The sequence below is a fragment of the Arachis ipaensis genome, chromosome B06 (assembly GCF_000816755.2).
Source record: "Arachis ipaensis cultivar K30076 chromosome B06, Araip1.1, whole genome shotgun sequence".
NCBI classification, from domain to species: domain Eukaryota; kingdom Viridiplantae; phylum Streptophyta; class Magnoliopsida; order Fabales; family Fabaceae; genus Arachis; species Arachis ipaensis.
In genome coordinates this window covers 12,166,743-12,177,457 of record NC_029790.2, presented here as the reverse complement: position 1 = coordinate 12,177,457, position 10,715 = coordinate 12,166,743, and the positions used below count along the sequence as shown (strand labels likewise).

At 36.0% G+C, this 10,715-nt stretch overlaps 1 protein-coding gene across 1 annotated transcript; it reads right to left on the bottom strand.

Moving 5' to 3' along the window:
* On the bottom strand, positions 20–2,059 carry LOC107646520 (calmodulin-binding protein 60 C-like). The gene is made up of 5 exons (XM_021104007.1): positions 1,876–2,059; positions 1,680–1,767; positions 1,518–1,546; positions 898–1,397; positions 20–688 (listed from the first exon to the last, which is right to left on the bottom strand). The coding sequence occupies exons 1-5, from the start codon at positions 1,968–1,970 to the stop codon at positions 531–533; spliced, it is 870 nt and encodes a 289-aa protein (XP_020959666.1). The 5' UTR covers positions 1,971–2,059; the 3' UTR covers positions 20–530.

Sequence of the window (10,715 nt, the reverse complement as noted above, 5' to 3'; positions counted from 1 at the left end):
AGAACCCAAGTTTTATGTACATCTTTGCCCCACACCCAATATATATGATTCGGATCCCATGCAAGAAAAGAAAATATTAGTTAAAAATTTAAGCTCTGAAAAAATCATTCTCCATCATGATCAGTTGGTCCAAGAAGGGACGAATCAAGATCATCATCATATTCCAGAAGATAACAATTCCGCCAAACCAAATTGATTATTATATGCTGTTTCACCAATGTCTGATGTTGAAGTAGACGGTTGACCACAATCTTGCCTCCTTTTTTCTAGTTGACCAGCACCATAGGATATCATCACTTCCTCAGTAGTATAGGTGTTAGCATGATCAATTGTCCCCTTTAGCTTTGTTGAAAATTTACCAAATTTCTAATTAAGGTCACAGTCACAAGTAGCTAGATTCAGATGAAATTTGACACATCAAATTAAAGTACACTTTTACCAAGTAGTAAAAAGTAATTTCCATTCACGAATAGGAAAGAAGAATAAAAATTCTGATCTTTGTTACTCTCCTTGATTAGGAAATATACCTCTTACACTAAAGTTGGATTGGTTTCGTATAGCTGCAGCAGATCCTTAACCGTTTTTATTCCAATCTCAAGCAGCCGCTCATGGATTTTCCCACCTTTTGATATATTTTCCAAACGATATACTTCATCATTTAGACATGGAGGGTACTGTTTCTGATTCACTGAATTAAATTACCAAATTGATAGTACGTATTAGTGTATCAAATTATAGAGAAATGCTATTTATTTGTACACTAAAATCAGTCACCAATATATTTGTATATAAATACTGTATAGATAACACAAGACAGTAATTTGGTATGCAATAATGAATAATGATAATTATCCTATTATATACGTGATAATTAAGAGCAAATAATTGAAGACTTACACTCTCCTCTACTATCCTTGACGATAAAAGGATTACTTATGGCTTCTTTGATGGTAGCTTGATGGGAAGTTGAGGACACAATGGCTCCTAACCTGAAATGGCGGCTCCATGTACACTTGGAGTTATCAGTAAACATAATTTTACCGATATAACCAACTCCATTGTTCAGTGTAATAACCGTATCTCCTTTCAGTAACTTGCTTCTATTCTCTCTTTCTCGGGAGATATTAGCCTTGAATTCCGTTGTGCTCCAATTCTCATTCTCATCACCACCGAACTCACCATTAAGGACACAAATCTTGACCTTAATGGAAGATAGTAGCGGATCATCAGTGACTATTAGCTGAGACCTAGTATCGTATAAAGCAATCTGAATAGGGCTTCCATCTTTAGCTTTGATGTTGGAGTGTGTAAAAACTGTGGCAGGTAAATCATTCTTGAAAACCAGCTCAAACGATTTGACCACATGTGCGCCAGTCTCATTCATAGTTTGTCTTGATCTACATACATACATCAAATTTAATCATTTAAGACCGTACAATAATCAACACAAATAACTCTTATTTATGCTAATAATAAATTGGAAAATGAATTAACTCTAGGGTTAAAGAGGAACTAACGTTAGAAGAGCTTCCATCTCCTCGCGCAGCTAGTTGGACATACAAATACAATAATATACGCACAGTTAAGTAATATATTAACCATAGTTAAGAAGATCAGATCCTATAAGGTATATATATTTGTAACTAATTTCAAAATGATAAGAGGGAAAACATTGTTACCAAATTTTGGACAAATTTAGCCACATAGGGCACAACCTCTTTCTCTATGTCCAGTGCGAACCTCAAATATTTTCCGCCAGTAACGATACTACACATGGTGAAACAAAATCATAGTTATATATCTTATAACAAAGAAACATATAATAATAATTAGAACAAAATATAATAAATAAAAGAAAGAAATTTATATATATACAATTTGTCTGGCTGCTGTTGATGAGTATCTTCTTCACGTCTCCGTTTGGAATGTTGATGAGCAGCAGCACTTTCATATTCCCTCGTTGAATCCATTTCGAAAGCACAGGAAACTAATTAGGAATGCCCTAAAATTGAAGTTGTTAACTCTTTGGAACTCACTAATAAGAAGTAGAATTAGTTTGTTGATGGAAACGAATAGTTATGGTATGTATTGGTTAATATTGGTTTATATAGATACTTAGATAGTAGTGTTTGTATATTGAAGCACAGAAGGTTCGAGGAATTTACTACAGCGAATGAAGGTTCGAAGAAAACGCTACGCAACTGATACTGTTTTTGCTCAAATGCACAACCAGTGTCACTAGGGAGAGAGAATTTTATTTAGCCATTATTTAGGAATTTAATTTTGATTATCGGTATAATATTTTATACGTGTATTTAATAAAAAAAGGTTGATTAATATTAATTATTTAAAACAACAATTGTTTATACTTTTTCCTTCTAATTAATAAGGTATCTCCGTATAATTGAGTATGAACATGTTTTCATCAAAATTGGAACTTCTCGGTTCTTTCTTCATTATTCTTTTATTTCTTTCACTCACTCAAAATTTTTTTTCGTTGGTGTATGTGTCTAATATATATGTGAGATTTCTAAAACTAATAACGTGTTTTATGTGAAGTTAATGTTATTAGAGCACAAAACATCATTGATATTTTGTAATAAAAAAATTTTAATTATAAAAGAATAAAACGTTACTGACGTTTTGTAATAAAAAATATTATTTTAATTATTAAAACACAAATGTTATTAATGTTTTCTTAAAAAAATATTATTTTAATTGAAGAAATACAAAATATCACTGACATTTTGTAAATGGCTATAGTAATGTTTAACATGCAGTTTGGTTCATCATAAAAAGATTTTACTTCTAATAATACAATATTAAAAAAAAGAGTTCTTTGGATCAAATCTAAATTTACTTCTTATGTAACGTTTCAACTATTTTTGTCTTAAAAAATTTTAAATAAATTTAATGTTATCCTATTATTAAATTTAATATGAATAATTAATAGAATGAGTGATATAATGTTAACAATCTTATTGTTACTAAAACCTTCTTTTAACATTTTTTTTTAAATCTCATTCTTGTAAAAAAAAAATCTANNNNGGGTCCGGCCACATCGGATTTGGCTTAACTCAGATTCGATCCGAAATATAGACTGGGCCTAATTTTTAGATTCTAACCCGATCCTAGACCTGATAAATCCTACGTACCTTCGGGTCGGGTGAAAATCGGGTAAAAAACGGGTCTGTAGTATGTAAAATTCACCTAATCTTCAATCATTATTTCACAATTCACATAGTAAAATTCACTTAAAAAAAATATAACAAGAACCAACCATTCTCTAAAATTAAAGTATAACCATAATCAATACTAATATTGTTTAATAACACCAAATATTTAAATCAATACAAATAACACAATATTATGCATTAGTCTAAAGTCTTGCATTTTAAATATAAAACATTAACTTATAACCTTAAAATGACTAATAACACAAAATATTAAGGTTTATAATATTTAAATTCCACATAAAAATAGCCATCATCCATCACTAATAACACAAAATATTAATTGTGTATGATGACCGGGCCACCAGGCCGAGTTCGGGTGACCCGAGCTATGGCATGTACCCGACCCGAATAATGACCGGGTCTATTTTTTAGACTCTTACCCGACTCTAAACCCGATGAAATTACACTAAATTAATCCCTAAAGTGTTCGGAGCTAAACTGAGTCTTTAGACCGGACCGGACCATATACACCCCTACTGAGACGCATAGTGTTAAATATTATTATTATTTTTTATCAATATTTAATCAATAATAATTTATATTTTTATTTATTAAAATTTTATTTATATAAATTAATATAATTTATTTTTATATTTTTAAAATTTATACACATAAATAAATAAATTTATTTATTGAAACTAATTTAAAGTTTATGTTGGTCGAATAATAACTAAAATTAGAAAAAACTGATGGGATAAGTGTTTCTCATTAAATAATAAATATAGTGTGAGGAATTTAAAGTGGTGGGTCTTTGGGACTCCGAGTCAGTAACATAAATTTCCACAAGTAAGCGCGTTTGAGACTTTTAGACTTTTTATTTAATAAATATAAAATAAATATATTACAAATTTAAATTTTTTTTTTATATTTTTAATAAAAAAATTTAATTTTATAATCTTAACATGTGACACATAATAAATAAATCCTTCTTGATTTAGTTTAGTAGGCGTTCAGGGTTTAGCTATGTTGAAGCCGCTTAAATATGCTACAGTCAGTCATAGAACCACCTACAAATTAATTATAACGTAACGAATTTATCACAACGCAGAAGCTCAATCTCCTTGTTCGTTGATCCCTAGATATAGCATACTTAATTAGCTTCCCTTTTTTGCTTTGTTTGTTTCTTTCTAACTAGATTTCATCTTGTCTTACGCTCATTTATAACCACCTTAGCTTACACGCTAGCTACAAGCTGTGGCTACTCTGACGAAAAGATTAAGAAGTTGTATATAACTGAAGAAATTTTATGTACTACTGCAAGAAGAAATTTGTCTTATTTGATATATATATATAAATATAAACTATAGTATAATAATCTAATTTCTCTCTTTCTCTCTCTATCGCATAATCCAATGTAAGTTGTTACCATATTCAACTCTGTAGTAGGGATTTCCCCTGTATATTAATGATATAAATGACCAAAAAAAAAATAAATACATATTATCAGCATTATAGATCAATTAACAACTAATGCTATTGGGGAGTCAAAATTGATTATTTTATTGACGAAAAAAAGTCCTAATTATTCAGTAACATGACTGCAATACACAGGACCAAGGTTGCGAGAACCGGACCGGTCATCAAACCGGTCGAGTTACTGGTTCAATGGTTCAATGGTTTTTTGCTTTTGAATTTCCAAACCACTGAACCGCCAAAAAACCGGACGGTTCTTCCGGTTTACCGGTTAACCGCCGGTTCGACTGGTTTTTTAACCGGTTTTTTGCCATTCGGTTTTTTAAGTTACCCGGACCGGCTAGGTAACCGGTTCCCGGTTTTCCGGTTGAACCGGCCGGTCCGGTCCGGTTTTCAGAACCATGCACAGGACATGCAGAGAGTAGGGTGCAAATGATAACCTTACTCAAAGTTCAACCTATGTTTCATCCCCTCGTAAAACTATGTACAGTAGTGAAATATGAGGATCATTGATAAAGTCCAGAGCCGTGAGGAGATTGCAGATTGATGATGGGTGCGAGAGAAGAGGAGTAGAGAAAAAGAGCATATGAAAGTGAGAGATTTTTTACTGGAAAAATAAGGAGAATTACAAAAATGTTAACTACCTCCTAACTGAAGTTATATACAAGTGCTAACTAAAGACTAACTCTAGTTAATTGGTAACTATGATCAGTTAACAATTCTAACTAACTCTGGTATAAATATTTAGGCTAATCACTATGTTAAGTAACATTATATTAGCTAATATCCCCCCTCAAACTAGGAGTGTGAATATTTAACAATCCTAATTTGGAGAAACATGAACTAAAAGGTCCTGGTGCCAGAGTCTTAGTGAGGAGGTCGGCTGTCTGGTTGGCTGAGGTTACTGGCAATAGCTTGAGAACACCCTCATGAGCTTTATCTCGGACGATATGGCAGTCCGCTTCAATATGCTTTGTGCGCTCATGTAAGACAGGATTGGCAGCCATGTGTAGTACAGATTGACTGTCGGTGTAAAGAATAAAAGGGTCTTTGTGAGAGACTCCAAGCACCTCTAGTAGCCGAAGGAGCCACAGCCCTTCACAGGTGGCGTTCGCCAAAGCACGGTACTCAGCTTCAGAGGACGACCGAGATACTGTTTGTTGCTTGGTGCTCTTCCAAGATACTAAAGTAGTGCCAAGAAAGAAACAATATCCCGAGACAGACCGCCTAGTGTCGGGACATGTCGCCCAATCAGCATCAGCGAACCCTGTGAGCTTGAAATCGGTGGTGAGGGGGAAGAACAACCCAGTGGCTGGAGCATTCTTCAAGTAACGGAGTATCCGCAGAGCTGCTTTGTGGTGTTCAACAGTTGGAGAGTCCAAATATTGGCTCAGTTTACCGACCGCAAAGGCAATGTCCGGTCTGGTGTTGGTAAGGTATTGAAGCTTACCAATGAGCCTCCTATAGGCTGAAACATCATGGTACGGGTCCCCGAAAGTTTTCGAGAGATGAATCGAGTAATCCATGGGCGTAGTTGCTGGTTTCGCCTCCAATAAACCGAATTCCTCCAAGAGATCAGTGGTGTACTTCTTTTGATACAAGGCAAGCCCTTTAGTGTTGTAAGCTACCTCCATTCCGAGAAAGTATTTCAACTTTTCAAGATCTTTGATGCTGAATCTAGCATCCAAGGTGGATTTAATTCGGTCAATCTCGGAACTATCATCTCCTGCCAAGACAAGATCATCCACATACACTAAAATGGCTGTGAACCTTGACTTTGTGCGCTTAGTGAAAATAGAGTAATCGGATTTGGATTGTGTGTATCCAGATTCAGATAGGACAGAAACAAGCTTAGTATTCCACTGCTGACTTGCTTGCTTGAGACCGTAAAGAGACTTATTCAGCTTACACACAGAACCAGCAGGAGCAATCAGGTCTTCAGGAATCTTCATGTAAACCTTTTCCGATAATTCACCATGCAGGAAAGCCGTATTTACATCCAATTGCTGGATGATCCAACGCTTCGGGACAGCAATGGAAAGAAGAACTCGCAGGGTGGTCATTCGAACTACTGGACTAAAGGTGTCGAAGTAGTCAAAACCCGCTTGTTGAGTGAAGCCCTTAGCCACCAACCTGGCCTTGTGTCTTTCTACAGTGCCATCCGCATTGAATTTCACTTTGAAAATCCATTTTGAACCCACGACATTCTTCCCAGGAGGTAGACTAGTAATTGTCCACGTTTGATTATGTTCAAGAGCACGAAGCTCATCATCAATTGCATCCTTCCAACACTTCAAGCCCACAGCTTCTGCCTAAGACTTTGGTTCGGAAATGGCAGCAACAGCTAGGGAAAAAGCTTTGAACTTCGGAGACAAATGGTTGTATGAGGTAAACTTTGAAAAAGAATACCTGTTTGAAGTTGAGGATGCTAGTGTAGACGGATTTGTAGGGCAATAATAATCATGTAAGTATGTAGGTGGTTGCTTAGTCCGACTGGATTTACGAATTGGTGGGGGAGGAGGCGGGAAAGATGCAGGACCGTTAGGAGCGGCTGTGGCCTCATTATCAGGGGTAATGGCAGAATCTGAATGATGTGAAATGTCATGAGATGCATGTGGAATGATAGAAGAGGTGCCAGACTCCATAGGAGTTGGAGTTTCATCAAGCATAGATGCATGGTGTGTGCTAGGTGAAATATGTTCATGAAGTGTGTCAAGTGACTCAAATCTAAAAGGATCAATGACTTGAGGTAGGGATGCTGGATTGTTGCGAACGGTATCAAGTACCACTGGCTGGTCAAAATTGATTAAAGTCTTGTGATGAAATGGAAATACCTCCTCATAGAACTGAACATGTCTAGAGAGGAGTATTTATCTTGTGTTTATGTCAAGCAGGATAAAACCCTTTACATTGTGTCTATATTCTAAAAAAATGCATTTTCTTGCACGTTCATCAAATTTTCTCCTATGGGTAGTGAGAGTGCAAGCATAGGCTAAGCAGCCGAAAGTCTTCAATTTCATCAAATTTGGGATTTTGGAAAATAATATTTCATAAGGGGATTTATCTTTTAAAACTGAGTTTGGTAAACGATTGATGAGGTAGGCAGCATGCCCAACTGCATAAGTCCAGTAACATTTAGGAATTGAAGAATGAAAAAATAGTGCTCTAGCCATGCTTAATAAGTGTTGATGCTTTCGTTCAACCACCCCATTTTGTTGGGGTGTTTCCACACATAATGTTTGGTGTAAAATACCTTTTTCAGCAAAGAAATTGTGTAGTTGAAATTCAGATCCATTGTCCGATCTAAAACATTTTATAGTTTTTCCAAACTGTGTTTGAATATATGCTACAAATTCTTTAATCAACAACTGAACTTCAGATTTCATTTTCATAAAATAGAGCCAGGTAAAACGACTCTTGTCCTCAACCACAGTTAAAAAATATTTGTGTCCCGCAATTGAGGGAGTAGCATAAGGACCCCAAACATCAATATGTACTAAGTCAAAAATTTCACTAGATTCTATGACATTTTGTACAAAAGGGAGTTTCTTTTGTTTGGCATAATGACAGAAATCACAGGGCTTCATGCAATCTATACTATCAAAGAGAGGATATTTTCTCTTTATTACAAGCATCCTATCTGCAGGTATATGCCCAAGTCTAAAATGCCATGTTTTTGTACTATTTTCTACACTACGTTGTGCTAGTATATGAGATGATGTATCTATATTATGAGATGTGAGTGCAGTCTTATGTGCCTCCTGTGAATTTGGTGGTGTAATTATCAATGTGTAAAGCCCGCCAGCTACACTAGCATACCCAATCATCTTCCAAGTATTCCTGTCCTGCATCTCACAAGCAGTGTCAGAGATGGAGAAATAGCAATTTAACTATTTGGCAGCTTTAGAAACTGATAACAGATTAAAAGTAAAACATGGTATGTATAACACATCAGTGAGATACAGCTTGTTTGAAAACATGATAGTTCCAGCGATGTGAGTTATTGTTTGGTGACCATTTGGAAGTTTAACTAAGATTGGTTTTATATTGTGATAACTATGAAAATTGGCTAAAGAAAATGTGACATGATCGGTGGCACCGCTGTCCACGACCCAGGTATGTGCAGAAAAAGACTTTGTAAACAAAATTTGAGATATATGTGCACTCATGGATAAAATATAGCTCGGTATACCTGACTGTGTTGTGGTTTGGTTGATGACATGACCAGGCTGTGAGGAATTGTCCTGTTGGAGAAGAGCAATTAAAGTGTCTTTTTGTTCTTGAGATAAGGAAATCGTGGATGTCTTGCAGTCTCCTTTCTGAGTTGAAAGCTGCAGCAATGCCTCACTTGACTCATCAATTTCCACACCAGGTGAGGTTGCTGCATAGTTGAAAGCCTTTTGCGGTTGTCTTATATGTGGAGGAGGTCCATATTTCTTATAGCACGTGTCTACCAAGTGCCCCGTCTTGTGACAGAAAGAACATAGTTTGGGAGGCCCTCTACCTCCTCTACCACCCCTTCCTCGGCTAGAACGACCTCTGCCCCTATAGCCATTTGCATTTTGATGCTGATAGTGCTTCTCATTCTCAATCAAGTTAGAAGAGCTTATGAGTGCCCTGGGTTCACCATTTTCTAAGGGATGGAATTGCCTCTCTTGTTGAGTTAACATGCCAAAAGCTGCATTCACATCAGGTAAAGGTGCTATGAGCATAATTTGAGACCTAACGGTGCCATACTCTTCATTTAAACCTCTCAGCAATCTTACTAATTGGCGCTGCTTTCTATATTTTCTCATCACTCCTGAACCACATGTGCATTCTATGCCACAGACACAACTCGGAATAGGTAAAAAGGTTTCCAATTCCTCCCAAATGGTTCGCAGTTTAGTGAAATAGGCAGTTATACTGAGTTTTCCCTATTTAGCTGTGTACATTTCTTCCTCTAGATCGGCAATTCGAAACAAGTCTCCTTGATGATATCTGTACTTGAGATCATTCCACATGTCATAAGCATTTTCATTCCAAATAACGCTCTGAGAGATTTCACTACTCAGGGACAGATTTAGCCAAGCTACTACATAGGTATTACATTTTTCCCAAGCTAAAAAATTAGGATCAGTTTCTTCAGGTTTCGTTAGGGTTCCATCAATGAACTGTAACTTGTTCTTTGATTTTAATGCAAGTCTCATATTTCTTGACCAAGAGTGATAATTCGAAGCAGTTAAAGTCACATTCACTATCGAGATTCCAGGATTCTCACCTGGATGAAGATAATAGGGGCTGTGCAGGTCCAAAGTTGAATTGGTTGAGGAATTGCGAGAGTTCGCGCCGTTCGGAGAGGGATTGCGAGAGTTCGCACGGTTCGGAGATGTAGAGCGATTCATTCTGCGCCGAGAGTTTTGGAAGTTGGTGAGTCGATTCAGGAGTCTGGTGAAGTTGCGAATGTCGTTTGGAGAGAATTCATCCTCCATATCTGAGTCTGGATTCTCCAAATGTTCCTCATTCGCCATGGATGGGCCGAATCGGGAACCTTCGGTAACAATCTCCTTCTTTCTCTTAACTCAACTCAGATCTCGTCACGATTACAACCTCCACGCTCACCGCACCATGATAAAGTCCAGAGCCGTGAGGAGATTGCAGATTGATGATGGGTGCGAGAGAAGAGGAGCAGAGAGAAAGAGCATATGAAAGTGAGAGATTTTTTACTGAAGAAATAAGGAGAATCACAAAAATGTTAACTACCTCCTAACTGAAGTTATATACAAGTGCTAACTAAAGGCTAACTCTAGTTAATTGGTAACTATGATCAGTTAACAATTCTAACTAACTCTGGTATAAATATTTAGGCTAATCACTATGTTAAGTAACATTATATTAGCTAATAATCATGAAAACAAAAATCTGTAAATATTGACATCTGCCGTTATATTCGAAAATGAAAATGAAAATGAAAATAGAGATAAATATAGAGATGAAGGCAAAAATCTGTTTGTGAGAATGGAGATGGAAATAAGAATAAAAATCTTCTGAACAGAGATATATATATATATTTAATTTCCAAAATAA

What these genes read in the sequence shown, in the direction of transcription:
- LOC107646520 (XM_021104007.1), bottom strand. Translation starts at nt 1,970, where the DNA reads ATGGATTCAACGAGGGAATATGAAAGTGCTGCTGCTCATCAACATTCC. An exon ending in CAACAGCAGCCAGACAAATT is followed by an intron (nt 1,768 to 1,875) that starts GTATATATATAA and finishes CACCATGTGTAG; the next exon opens with TATCGTTACTGGCGGAAAAT. An exon ending in GAGATGGAAGCTCTTCTAAC is followed by an intron (nt 1,398 to 1,517) that starts GTTAGTTCCTCT and finishes GTATGTATGTAG; the next exon opens with ATCAAGACAAACTATGAATG.